The sequence below is a fragment of the Protopterus annectens genome, chromosome 11.part0, assembly GCF_019279795.1.
Source record: "Protopterus annectens isolate FY-2018-M chromosome 11.part0, PAN1.0, whole genome shotgun sequence".
NCBI classification, from domain to species: Eukaryota; Metazoa; Chordata; order Ceratodontiformes; family Protopteridae; genus Protopterus; species Protopterus annectens.
This window is the reverse complement of record NC_056745.1, coordinates 790,858,388-790,873,024: the sequence shown is the minus strand read 5'-3', so window position 1 is coordinate 790,873,024 and position 14,637 is coordinate 790,858,388. Positions and strand designations below refer to the sequence as shown.

The following is a 14,637-nucleotide window of genomic DNA, read 5'->3' as shown; positions in this document are numbered from 1 at the left end:
AAAGAGGAAGAAGGTGAAAGTGAAGAACATGCAATATTCTTCTTCCTCTTCTCTGAGTCTGGAAACTGTAAGAGGATACCAGCAATCTTTTAGTTTCAATGTTTTGAGCTTCAGTTAACTATTTAGAGACAAGCAATAGGGCTCCCATTTCTTATGAAATGCAGTCAAAAGAGCGAAACAACTTTTTTTTCTGGAAACATTTTGCTTTATGTAAAAATGCAACTGATCAAACAAACTTTCATGCCATGTGCTATTCCTGTAAATAAAGACTAAAAACAAAATAGGTTTCATATCATACCCATTTAATAATCTTTCCAAATGATAGCAGACAATACTGAATACACTTTTCAAATTCTATTACAGTATATTTCAGGCCACTGACAAATACATTAACATTCTTTCTGTGTTTCTTTAGGATCAGACAATTGTATATTGTGATAATATGTACAGCTAAAATAGAGGTGGGCATTTAACAAATATTTACGTACATTTCATTGTTTAAATTATTACTTTGTGAAATGTATTCATCTATGCTGTTGATAATTTTCAGTGCTATACCTGCAATATGTACATCTTTAATGTGAAGTGAAAACGATGTGGAATTTTGTTGTATTAAATTTTTACCAAATGAAATCAGTTTTTTACTCATCTTGTCTTCACTGTTCAGATGGCCACATCTTGAAATTAACTATAATTAATCTGATATAATTTTTCACATATTGAGATAATCTCTTAAAAATATATATAAAAAATTCTAAATTATTTCAAAAAGTTAGAAACCTCAGAATACATCAAATCTAAAACAATTAACTGACTACTTAGAAGCACATAAATATTTAGATATAGGTCATTACTATAATGCTCTGCAAAGCATCAATGCTGGCTACTGAAGAAATTCTAGGCAAATAAAAGCCATCCACTGCTGTGCTTTCCAAAGAACATAGTTGGAGTAGCTAGTATGTGGCAACTACAAGTGATGTGTAATGCAGGTAATGGATGCTTAAGCTCCTGCACTCTGATCATTAAGGACCATGCAACATTATTTAAATATTAAAAACTGAAATAAAAAGTGACTGCTATATTAACAATGTCCTCAGATCTTAAAAGCTGTGGAGAACATTATTGGTGTATAAATTCTAAGCCACTAGCTTTTGTCTTACTGCATGTATAAAGCAAGTAGCAATAGTTTTTCTGTACAATATACATCAATGGAGTATAAGTTTAGTACTCCATTAAAATGACATATCAAAACAAAGAAAAAGTAAATAACAGATACCAGACTGGCCATCCATTTTTACCATTATATGTCATTTCTGTCTTCCTATTATCATCAGTATCTACAAGTACTTTTAGTACTGCGGTTTTATTGAAATACAGAGACTCCAGTTTACAGCAAAGGATGTACAACTTTGAGAGAATATTACTTTGGTAGGCGATTGTTAGACCATGGTCTCTTAAAATAAAATCATTAGGCATGAAGCATACTTGATCTTACATGTCAAAGAACTTGTAGCAAATACTGACCTATGCACTTGTCTGGTTGATTATAGACCTTGGCTTATAAAGCACAAATATAATTGTAACATGCCCTTATACATTGCTATACTGAGTTGTACTACAGTATGATAAATCTATCAGGGAACTGTGCTGTAGGCCAGCTTTGGTCCACTAATAGCTGGAATTGTGCCTTTAATTGTGTCTATTTCATAGACAACGGCCTCCTAATACATACTCCCAGTGTTAACTAACATATGCTGCAAGTAAAACTACCACCAGCAATACATGCCATATATTGGGTGATGCCTGCCTGAAGTGGCATAGAATCTCTGTTCAATCTACATGATACTAATGGGCCAATAAAATTAAAAGGCAACACTAAGGGAGGAATGACTTATCACACTGATGACAATATCCTTACTGTCTAATGGTGTGGAACTTCATGCAAATATTATTTTTATCAATGAGGTTTCCATGAGTTTTACATGTCCCTTCTCTTCTCACTTTGCACTTGCTTAAAGATAATAGCTCTGTATTGATTCATTCTAGCAGGCAGAGGCACTTTACGAATTTGTAGATTTCAGATAGTTCAAAAAAGTGATGAATGGGTTGGCCTGTTCATGGTGGTCTTATATAGAACTAGAAAAGCAGATCAGGCTTTGTCTGAAATAATAATGGTAAAACTCATCACATCAAAAACACTCTTTTTATATATTCAACCTTATTACTGTGTTGAATACTATAGTATATATACTAGTAGCAGAAATCTCCACTTCATGAGAAGTATCTAAGAGAAGTAAATACATGTACATATCATAATACTTGTCCCTTCTAACCATAGGATGTGATCTAACAAAAACAATACTGATTTGATCATTTTTTTTTCATTCATTGATATTATTTAATCCCGTTTAAAATAGCAAAATTAAAATTCTGTTAAAGTCTTTATTATGCATTGCTTTCCTATAGCTATGAATAATATGACATATAGAATATAACAGAAAAGTTACATTTAGATTACATAGTATTAGATTCTAGTATTTCTCTAAAATAATACTCTAAATTCTTGATTTTTAATATGTCAGTACAGTACAATATAATTATGACAGCTACATTTATGAACGTGTATAATTTCCTATTACAATAAAAGAAAATAGAAAGTTATTTCTATTACTGTATTAACAACTTCTATAATTATCAGTGATTTGTAAATTCTAATTCACATCATACATACCTTGTTTAAAAAAAAAAGAAAGAAAGGAAAGAAAATGAAATCACATGTTACAATATATTCCAGAGATTGCTCTGGTATGAGATTGTAAAGAGGTTTCATGAAAGACACTTGATGTAAGCGTTACTAATTTATTTTAAGTACTGTCTGTGCTTTGTTTGAAGTCTGAATACTAGGGTTTATTTATAAAGTATTTCTTAGTGTGTCCACCTTCACAACCTCCTAGTGTTGCAGTTTCTTGCTTCTTGACAGAGGAGGAAATGGTTGTAGAAAGCCAGTTTGTCATCGCAAAATCGTGAATAAAGCCATTGCAATAGATGCTTATTGACACAGCATGGACTTGACTCTAAGAAAGCATAAAATTAACCTTTGCAAAAAAATCAGTTTTATCTGGTGCCTTGGAAATGTTATTTTTTTTTAGAAAGTCCTTTCCTCACTTGCTGATGTTCCATTTTTTTTTTTCGCTTCTTAAAATAAACCTTTAGTTTTCTCACATCAACTGTAGAAATTAATAAAGGTCAAAGTGCATCTGAAGCCCTTCTACAAATGATTTTTTTTTTCTTTTAGAAGCTTGAAGCTATGCTTTACTGTTGTTTACTACTTTCCTATATGTAAATGCCTGAAATTTTATGAATTCAGTTTCTCAAGACAGACAAACAACAGCCTGAGAAGATATAGTACTTTAGTTTGGCATCTGCTCTTTCCATACATGAGGATAAAGTGCTGTGGAACTTGAACTTCTGAGTTCATTCCTCTTTACCTAGTTGCACCTATATTTTTGTATTGACATAAAAGGAGGTGTTTGAATGTCTTTTTGAAGGTAGCATTACAAAGTGCATAGCATGCTGGGTTTATTGTGCTGTTAATATAGCAAAGCCAGTAGCCAATGGTCCAGACTGTATTTGGCAGACAAGGTGTACAGAACGTGTTGATAAGCACCATTACATTGTATGGTGTCCAAGTAACAATGAAAGCTAACAAAATAGCCAGAATGGTTCGAGTTACTTTCTTCTCTCTTGATGGAGGTAACTTTTTCTTCTTTGCTGGTTTTTTCGTCATTTTAACAATTTTACGAGCTATGTTGTTTTGCTCTTCAGCTCCATTTGCTCCTGCATGACCAGGTACAATCTCGACAGTAGTATTTACTGTAGTAAACTGACCATCTTTTGTTGGCTTTGTGACAATTCTAATGCATGTAAGTTTTGAGTTCTCTGGAAGACTGTGTCTGTGAGAACATGATGCTTTATTTGTTTCATCTTCTTTTGCACTAGCAGGAACAACACTGAGGGAGGTAGAATCATTTGAAATCTCTTTCTCTTCACTCTGAGCACAGTTTTCTGCAGCATTGTCTCCAGGACTTTTCCCATTCTGAACTTTGTCATGCTGTATGCCATCTTCATGAGTGCTTATATTATTATTGGTAGGTTTAACTATCTTTCCCCTCACCAGACTTGGAGAAACTGGTTCTTGGTTGGGTGATGGCTCTTTTTTGTCCTTTTTAATCTTACTTTTACTGGCTTTGGATATCTGCCAATATAAAATAGACATAATAATGACTGGGAGATAAAATGCTGCAATGGCTGTGCCAAATGTAACAGCAGGGTTGTTGAAGAACTGGATAAAGCAGTCCTTATCTGGTACTGTCCTTCCTCCAACTATGAATTGCCAAAAGAGAATTGCAGGAGCCCAGAGTATGAAGGAAAGCACCCATGCAGCGGCAATCATCATGCCTGCCATTTTAGTTGTTCTTTTTACAGGATAGGTTAGTGGCTTGGTGACACAGAAGTACCTATCAAAACTTATAATAAGTAGGTTCATTACTGAAGCATTGCTAACTACATAATCCAGAGCCAGCCACAAGTCACAAACTACAGGTCCCAAAGGCCAGTGTCCCATCACAATATAGACAGTATACAGGTTCATTGAAAAAATTCCAATGATTAAGTCTGCAGATGCTAGACTGAATAGAAAATAATTATTTACAGTCTGAAGATGTCTGTTAACTTTAATAGATACCATCACTAAAATATTCCCAATGATAGTAACCAAACTCAGGGATCCAGCGACAATAACTATAAAAACAACCTCCACTGTCTTATTGGTGCTTCCTGAAATAGTAGTGTTGGTAAATGATGAATTTGTGTCAGTTGAGTTAGCCATTTTCTGTTTCGGTCACAAAGAAATGCTACTGCATCAAAAAAAAAAAACCTGTAAAGACAGACAGAGAAAAAAAATATCCATGTCAGTAATCATGTCACAGTCTCTGGATATGAAATAAGCATTTTGTAAATAATCAAGATGAATATCTGAGTGAAATTATCATAAATTTTTAACATTTTTATTAAATTACACCTAAAACAGTGACACAGGTACACTTCCATTAATACAGATAAAATAAATCATTGTAACATTTTTCATGCAGTATACATGTGCTTACTTTTTGACAATTAATATTAACTGTGACATTACATAAATTGTTCAACTCCTTCCTTCTTTTTAACCTCATTCTTCCTCCTGAAAATTATTCTGTATGTATTGTTCCACAGTCTATTTGTATATAATTCACTCTTTCCTTTTTCCAAGGATCCCACCTCTTTTATCTCCTTTACAATATTCAGTACTTCAGTTACCTTTGGTCTGGATTTTGATTATCATTTTCTAAAAGTTGCTTTTTGGCAGCAAATAGCATGAAACTTTGCATGACCCTACTTTGTCTAGGCAATTTAAAGCCTATGTCCCAACTGAAAAAGAATAATTTCCTTAGTTACAACAATTTTCTCCCCCTGCTTTTCAGAAAAAAAACACTCTGTAGGGAATTGTTTCAGTCATAGTTATGTAGAGTTCCCACCCTTTGTAGCACTATTAATTTAGAAAACTGGTAAGTACATTAAGATTTGTCACATAGATCTAATGTCTACTTTTTCTTTTGTTATTAATAAATACATGATAATATGTTCCAAAAGTGCCATACTGTCTACTGGAATCACACCCTAAAACCCTATGAGACAATATACTTTATAAATAAGATCATCAACTTAAACGAGGAGAACTTTGTGATTAAAGTTCTTTGCGCCTTTGAAATTATACATTATTATAGCTGATTATATCCCTATTTTTTTAATTTATACAGTATAGTAAGTTGATATATTTCTAAATTTATAGTGTCAGAAACAAATTTTATCCACTCATATTTGACTTTCTTAGTTGCTTTGACATAAGGGGCCTGATACTAAAAGACTTGCTTTCAGTGTAAGTGACCACTTGCACTGAGAGTGGGTCATTTGGAATCTAGCCCCTGGGGTATGCCTGTTTATAGATAGGTCTTACACCAAGGAAAGTTACTTACTCTGATGGCAGGTCTGTTAGAATCAGGGCAGACTTACACTGAAAGCAACTGTTTTGGAGCATCTATATCAGAAGATCGAATGCTAAAAGTAGTGAACGCTCTTTTATCGAACTTAAAAACCTGAAACCTTCAAATGTCGAAGGAACAGATCAGTGAATTTTTTCCCAGGCACAGAATTTGTTGATCCAAAAAAAAACAATATACAGGCAAAATAAAGTAGGGGGCTTCACCCCCCACACCCCCTAACTTAGATATACCAACTCCGAGATCATAGCACAGTGGAGAAAACAGTAAAGTCCGAAGAACAGCCCATCGATTTTTTTCCCTGGGAAAAAAAATCGATGTTCCGTGCCTTCGACATTTTCAGGTTTCGCATTTTAAAGTTCGATAAAAGAGTGTTTGCTAATTTAATTGTTTACTCTTCTGATATGAACCTGTTTTGTAATCTAGTCCCAGATGCAAAATGCAAAGTATTCGGCTTATGTTGATTATTGCACCATTATAACAGAATTGATCATTTATATTCTTATAGATGGAATGCTAAACCAACCCCCCAAACAAAAAATAGACTAAACTAATCTCTAGCCAAAAAAAATGCATGTTTTTTGAAATAATACTAATACTAATGCTACTAATATTAATACAGATACTGATATTGATATTAATACTAATACTAATATTAATACTAATACTAATTACTTTGATTTTGACTTAATCTTCATGTTAAACATTCTATACACAGATAATTAATGATGCGTAATGCTAAATGAATAAAGGATTAAATGTTACACAAGTACAGCATGGATAGGTTTTAAAGAAACATTACCACATTATTATGCTGATTAATATTAGCATGGCACATGATAATATGCCTGCCAAGCATGTATTTATGCAACCACACAAATATCTACATATGTTACTAATGGGTAAACACTACAAAAGTGACACAGATATTCTGATATAAAGTAAATATTGCATTTGCAGTAAGAAAACAAATGTTCAAATAGTAATTGTTTCTGGTTAGCATGAAAAACATGCATTATTGCACATAAAACATTTTTGGAGTCTGTAATTTACTTAATTTTATTAGTTGTATGGATCTGCTGGTTTACCTCCAATACTGCTGACTTTAGGTGAATTCAGAAGTCAGAAGATGCAGCCTGCAGACTGGAAAAGTAGTGGATACTCTTACAGATAGCAGACTTGTTTATGGAGGAAAAGAAGATTTGTACAGTTGATAATTAGGCTTCTACTACAATCTCTGGTTTATATAAAAAGTGCATCAAGAAATTACATCCAGAGAAAGACATTTTTACAGTGAGCTGATCGAAGGAAGGACACTCAGCAAACTCGGAGCTACAATATATAACATTAAGTATCCTGTTTTTTGTTTATTTTGTTCTTTATTTCTTTGTTGTTTATAGCACTTTGTGTACTGTGTATTTTTTCTAGCTAGTTTCACTGTGTGTGAGGTATTAACTGGAAATTGTCCACTCTTATTAAGCATCTGTCGGGTTGTTTGTTTATGATAACTTGTTGCAGTTAAACTCTTTTTTTCTAGTGGCTCCTTTAGCTGTTTAAAACTTTCATTTAAAGGCTCACTGCTGCTTTTCAGCTGGGAGTAACATTTCTGCAGTTTGTTCTATGTAGTGGGGATATTTGTAGCATTTCCATAGTCAGGCTTGTATTTGGGCCTAGTGTTTGTGGAGGCTGTTTGTCTGAGCACATAATTCAGGGACATCTTGTTTTAGCCAAAGCCATCAGGCATTTCAGTGAGAGAGAATTGTTTGAGGTCATTGGCTGACTGAGGTCTCCTGGACTACAGCTTAGACTAAGCACCTCATTGGTTCTTTTGAGATTTCTTTCTTAAAAGCTGTCTCAGGTTTCAACTTTCTGTTACCTAAGAAGCTCAGTTGTGAGTGTTCAGCAATTTTACAGTGAGCTGATCAAAGGAAGGACACTCAGCAAACTCGGAGTTACAATATATAACATTAAGTATCTTGTTTTTTGTTTATTTTGTTCTTTATTTCTTTGTTGTTTATAGCACTTTGTGTACTGTGTATTTTTTCTAGCTAGTTTCACTGTGTGTGAGGTATTAACTGGAAATTGTCCACTCTTATTAAGCATCTGTCGGGTTGTTTGTTTATGATAACTTGTTGCAGTTAAACTCTTTTTTTCTAGTGGCTCCTTTAGCTGGGAGTAACATTTCTGCTATCTGTGCAGTAACAGAAACCTGGTTCAAGGCTCCCGAGAGCACCCCAGCGCTACCAGGTTATACCTCATACCATGCTTTTCGGCCCCAAAACTTGGACCAAACCAGAAAAGGAGGCGGAGTATCAATATTCGTCAAAGATACCCACACCTCCAGGTTGGTGGCACAGCACGAAGCATCAGAGACTATCCATGTGCAACTAACTGTGGGTAAAACTGCCTTCCAGTTTATAGCCTGCTACAGACCACCCTCCCAAACACAGGAACCCCACTTGGCCTTCCTGAGAATACTGGAAAATATGAAGGTCTCTCCAAACACCATTATATTGGGCAACTTCAACTACCCAAACATAGACTGGGAGCATTACTCTAGCTCCAACACCCTAGCCCAAAGGTTCCTAGAATTTATAAACTCAAATGCTATGGAACAAATTGTTACCACTCCCACAAGAGGGGAAAACATACTGGACCTGATCATCACCAACATGGGGACACTATGCTCCAGACCAGAAGTGTATCCCTCACTGGTAAGATCAGACCATAAACTAATCTCACTGGATATTCACATCCCGACCCCACCCCTGCCCAGAAAACCACAGTGAAAAACTTCTCTAAAGCAAATTTCACATGCCTCAAAACCGAGGCGAAATCCTTCAAAGCCCCCGGGCCTGTGGAAAATACGGCCCAGTCCGCAGAATCCTTTATAAACGCATTCTATGAACACCTTCAGGAATGCATGGATCATGCAATCCCAAATAAAACCAAGACCCAATCCTACAAAGGCAGACGTCCTGTCTGGTGGACCCCAGCCATAAACAAACTATACAATAGAAGGAGGAAGCTACTACATGATAGAGCAAAATCCCAAAAAGGGAAGGCATCTCTGATCAGTATTAGCAAAAAACTACGGGCACTCATAAAATCGTCTAAGGCCAGCTTCGAGAGAAAAAATGCACAGGACACTAAGGATAATCACAAGGCTTTCTTTAGTTATGTTAGGAACCTGGGTGGGAATTCCCAGATATGCTCAGAATTAGTCCAAAATGACAAAAAATACACCGAGCCCACAGACATTGCCAACATCCTAGCTGACAGGTTCAGTGCAAACTTCTCCCCCCTCTCTCCACCAAAAGGACAAATATCTATCCCAACAGAGTGCTGCCCCCCTGACATCTCAGATGCTCAGGTAAGAGCCGCCCTCTCCAAAGCAAAAAACACAGCATCAATGGGACCAGATGGTGTCCCGGGCTGCGTCCTACATGAACTCCAAGAAGAGCTAAACCCAAACATAAAACTACTGTTCAATCTTAGCCTTACTACAGGATATGTACCCAAAGAGTGGCGTACAGCAACAGTGGTCCCTCTCCACAAAGGTGGTGCCTCAACGGATCCTGGAAACTATCGCCCCATAAGCCTGACTAGCTTGGTCTGCAAAGCTATGGAAAGGATCATCATGGACCTCATAAATAAAGATATTGGGGACCTACAGACACTGGATCCTACCCAGTTTGGCTTTGTTAAGGGCAGATCCTGCCTCTTAAACCTGGTCGATTTCTTTGAAACTGTCACCAAGGCCATTGACAAGGGGAAGGTGGTCCACACAGCCTACCTGGACCTCGCAAAAGCCTTCGATACAATACCCCACTCGGGCATTATAGATAAGCTCACCAGCTTAAATATAAACCCCTATGTCACTAGATGGGTTGCAAACTGGCTCAAGGACAGAACCCACATGGTTAGAATTGCTGGAGCCATGTCAGACTCCAAACCAGTTACAAGTGGCGTCCCACACGGCAAAGTCCTGGGACCTCTCTTGTTCAGTATATATTTCTCGGCGGTACAGGCCAATACGGAAGGACTGTGGCTGACCAAGTTCGCAGATGACTGCAAACTGGGCGCCATAATCAACTCTCCAGCCGACACAAGCATCCTCCAAAAGGGCCTCATAGAAACAGACAACTGGTGCCAGAGCCATGGCCTCAAGCTAAACGCCAAAAAGTGTATAGTCATCCCCTTTGGCAAAAACAAAGTGCCCACAAATTACCACATAGGTGGTAATCCATTAAGTACAGAAGAAGTCATTAGGGACCTGGGGACCCAAGTTGATAGCAATCTCTCATTTGACAACCACGTGGCCAAAGTGGTTAGAAAAACATTTTATATAGCCCACCTAATCATGAAGGGATTCACATCTAGATCAGGGAGGTCATCGCCTCTTTACTCATCCCTCATCAGGCCCATAATTGAGTACAATGCCCTTTTGGGATGTACCTTACCAGACACCTGCAGCAACTGGAAAGACCCCAAAAGTACCTCACCAAGAGGATCAAAGGGCTCAAACAGATGCCATATGCTGCCCGGTTAAAGAAACTCCAGCTCTACTCAGTGGCATACCGCCTGCTCAGAGGCGATCTGTGCCTGACGTATAAAGCCATGTCCAACCCGGAATTAATGGACACGCTGCACCTCAGAAAATCCAAATCCCCTCGAGCTACGCTCGAGAGACTTGAACCTCAGCACTGAAATAAATAGGACATGCTGGAGGGACAGATTCATAACCCAGAGGCTCCCTTCACTCTGGAATAAAATCCCAGTCCAGGTTAGGCAGAGTCCCACATTGACTCTCTTCAAGAGGACTCTTGATGAGTGGATGGGAGATCATAGGTTTACCCCGGCTATCACTTCTGTGTCACTGTTAGACAGAGGCACAGTATACTAACCTCAAAAAAAGGCATAGCAAAATTAATTTAAAATGGGTGGCGAAAGCCAAACACACTCTGGCTAGGCTTATAAATGCCCTAGGGCAGATAGCCTAGTATGAACCTATGAACCTATGAACCTATGAATGTAATGGATTCAGCAGAAGGTTTGAAGGGCAACGTGGGATTGTGGGTTATTGTAGAATACTTTCTTCCTTTGTCTGCCTAGCTGACATATCTGTAGTAGGGGAAGAACAATGTACAGACATATGGGTTGTGCAGAGCATCCTGGTGTCTCTGTGGGAGGAGGAGTGTCACGCACCAAGGTTCCTTCTGCAGGGGTGGAGTTCATGGAGTTGTAGCAGTGGAAGGTTTGCTATGACAAGTATTTTCACACACTACAAAATTCTCTTGTCATAACAGAGCTCACCTGTTACACTTAAACTGACACACATGACTTCTCTGTGTTGCCCTAATGGCTGACTAGGAATATGGGGTATAGAATGAGAAGATGTCATTACAATGTGGGATTGTAAGTTTTGTTTTGTTTCATAGTAGAATTTATTGATAAGCAAATACCATTGTATGGTCATCACACTGGTGTGGATAGATTAATTCAAACTAAGTATGCATGGATAATTCAGATCATTTTGTCAGGAAACTCATCACATTCTTCAAATGGAAGAGTTTAGGGGTCATGTATGAGAGAGCAGGGCAATATGCTGACAAGTGTAGAAATAAAATACATAGGGTAAGAGATGGGTGTGGCCAGATATTCATCATAAACATCATGGAGTACACTTTTTAGCATAATGTATTTATCTTATCCAATAATATGTGGTAGAATGCACTTAGTAAATGCTGAGATATTTATCATGGTTAACAGATATATATTTTGTTGAAGGGCTCTTTTTCCCCTAAATGCCTCGATATGTATATGTTTCTTATGCTTCAGTTTACACCTTCTGAGGTTGGATAGCTACATTAGACAGGTGGGGAACCACAGAGTGGACTCTGTCATATTGATGCAAAACACCAGGCTACACTTTGAGATTTAGAGATAGGTGTATGGGCAGAAATAATATAGAATGAGTATGCTGGGAAATCATTTATTTATTTTGTTTATTTTCATTTGTTTACTGGGTCAGTCAGATTAGGCATGCAGCCCTGTTTTCAGAGGATACCTGGAGAGAAAAGCTTCACATGTAATTATAACAATTGAAATTAAAATAGATGAAAAGATTCAGTAAAAAGCCACCACATTTTTTTCTGATTGGCAGGGTAGGTGGGGTTTTCTACTTGGTATTCATTTATGACTTTCTTTTAGTTCCAAAATAAGGGTGACAAGCACTTGCAGGAGATCACTTGGAGAGCATGACATCCTCTAATGTTTGCTGTTTTGAAATGCATGTGCTTATAATTTAGCACTTGTTGCTGAGGTTGGTTGTACTTTTTTTAATCCATATTCACTAATAAGTAACAAAATTGTCATGGAGAAATATTTACTTTTGATTCATTCAGTTGAGAGCATTATGCAAAACAGGTAATACCTGACACATTTACAGGTTCTTCTACAACATAAATTAGAATAAAACAGAAATACATTTGATTTCTTTTTTCCAAACTTGCGCTACAATTGTCACATTGTTACCATTAATATGTTTGAATATCCTTGTCCAAAATTCCATGGAAGTCTGACAGTGTACTAACAGATGGATGCTGCTATGAATATTCATAAGAGTCCCATGAGTTTCAAGGAGAGTTAGATTCAAAGCAATCAATCTCTTTCCAATCTCCACCCTTGGGTTATAGTCCCTTTCTCAAGAAGGGCTAGGTGATTTAGTCTCAGGGTAAATTTGAGGGCAGTCATCCAGTTACCTAGGTTCTGTTTGAAGGAAGGTTATGCATTGCATTGCATTGTTTATCTTGCAGGAACAGCTTATTCCAGAGAAGGGGAAGTTGCTAAATATTGAATCGATCTCTCTGCTGCATTCTGTTTATCTTGTGTTGAAAATATAGCTCTATGATTCTGGTGTTTGCTATGCTATTAGACTTGTGGAGATAAAGGAGATCAAGGAAAACAGGGTCACTAAAGACACAGTAGGCAAGGCATAAATCACCCCTCATGACTCTCTAAGACACTAAGTAAATGGATAGAGCATCTCAGTGCAGACTCAATTTTCAGTACCTACTCACCTCCAACAAACACTGTGAAGGTGTGAGATGTGAAAAAAAGGCAAGGTAAGGGCACTCTTATTCTTTATAAAAACACTTTAACCCAACTATTATTTCTTGAGCAAACAACTCCTTAGACAATGAAACCAAATGGATAATTTTATAACTTTCCTCCCATTAAAACAGTCGCTTTCTAATACTTACTTTCCTCTTTCAGCCTCTCTTAAAAATAAATCCATTATTGAAATTTTCAGCTCATCTTCATAAAATATTAAACTATTGCTATTGTTATTCTGTGTGATTTTAACCTACACTACCTAGGTCCCATGAGAAATGACAGTGGCAAATTCCTAGCCAATATCAGCCTTATACAGTTAGTGACACTACCTGTCCAAATCAACTAAACAACAACAACTCCATCATGGATCTGCTAATCACTAATGTCCCTACCATTATCTCCAAAATATCAGTTCTTCCACCTTCATTCAGTGATAACTTACCAGTGACATTCCAGATTATCCACAAGTCACCAAAACTGCCCCCTAAGATAGTTACCTTCAGACTCAGATCTACAACTAATATGAAAAAACTCAACTATCGACTGATCTCCCATTACCAATTTAGAGAACTCCAACTCAGCTGTCCCAGCTCTTACACATATCATCCTTCAACTTAAACACAACATTTTTCACTCTCGCACAGAATCTTTTCAAATACAACAAAACCCCTGGCTAACCACACTGAGATGAAAGCTCTGTTCAAACTTAAGTACAATATGTGATCATCATGGAGACAAACCCACTCACCAGAAAAAAACATAGTGCCATTACCTCACTTTGTTTCCTTGCTAAGCAAGCCATATGCAGCACAAAACCAAAACAACTTCCTGTCCTAGGCAAACCCAAATACTTCTGGCAGGAAATAAAAATATATTCAGAGGCTGAATATAGACAGATTTGACCTCCTTCTCCTCACCATCCAAGGCTGACTCTCATTCTCCGACTTTCTCAAGGAAGTTCACCACTTTCCTATGTCACAACTCCTATCTCTCCCAACTGACCTGACTTACCATCCTTTATTCCTCATCTCTATTTTAATCACCAAGACTTTGAACCCATACAAGAAAACATACCTTTGGGTACACCCCCTGGTACAGACAGTCTACTCCTTTGATTCATCTCACTCTGCAAATTCGTCCCTGTCACACTTCTTTATCACATTTAGAACGTCTGTTTAACTAAAAGTCAGTGCCAGATATATGTAAAATTTCTCTTGTCAAACCCTTTCCTAAACAACTTCAGCCAGAAAATGCAATTCTGAACTGCCATTTCCTTTCTATCTCCATCCAACTTACACTTGGAATAATACTTGAAAAACTAATCTACAGCTATGACTTACATCAAATACCTCCAGCTCCTTACTCTTAAACAGCATGGACTCTGCTCTGGCCAGAGCACAATGACAAAACCATGATGTGA

General features: G+C 37.1%; 1 protein-coding gene across 7 annotated transcripts in view; it reads right to left on the bottom strand.

Moving 5' to 3' along the window:
* Nucleotides 1-285: 285 nt before the first annotated feature.
* The window catches only part of CHRM2 (cholinergic receptor muscarinic 2), a 2,909,771-nt gene continuing 2,895,419 nt past the window's right edge, over nucleotides 286-14,637 (bottom strand). For 6 of the 7 annotated variants that reach the window (XM_044088214.1, XM_044088216.1, XM_044088211.1 and 3 more), the window contains one exon: nucleotides 286-4,936. In XM_044088214.1, coding sequence (XP_043944149.1) covers nucleotides 3,485-4,888 — 1,404 coding nt within the window. In that variant the 5' untranslated portion in view covers nucleotides 4,889-4,936 and the 3' untranslated portion in view covers nucleotides 286-3,484. The remainder of the gene's footprint in view (nucleotides 4,937-14,637) is intronic. The other variant, XM_044088213.1, reaches the window with a different exon arrangement.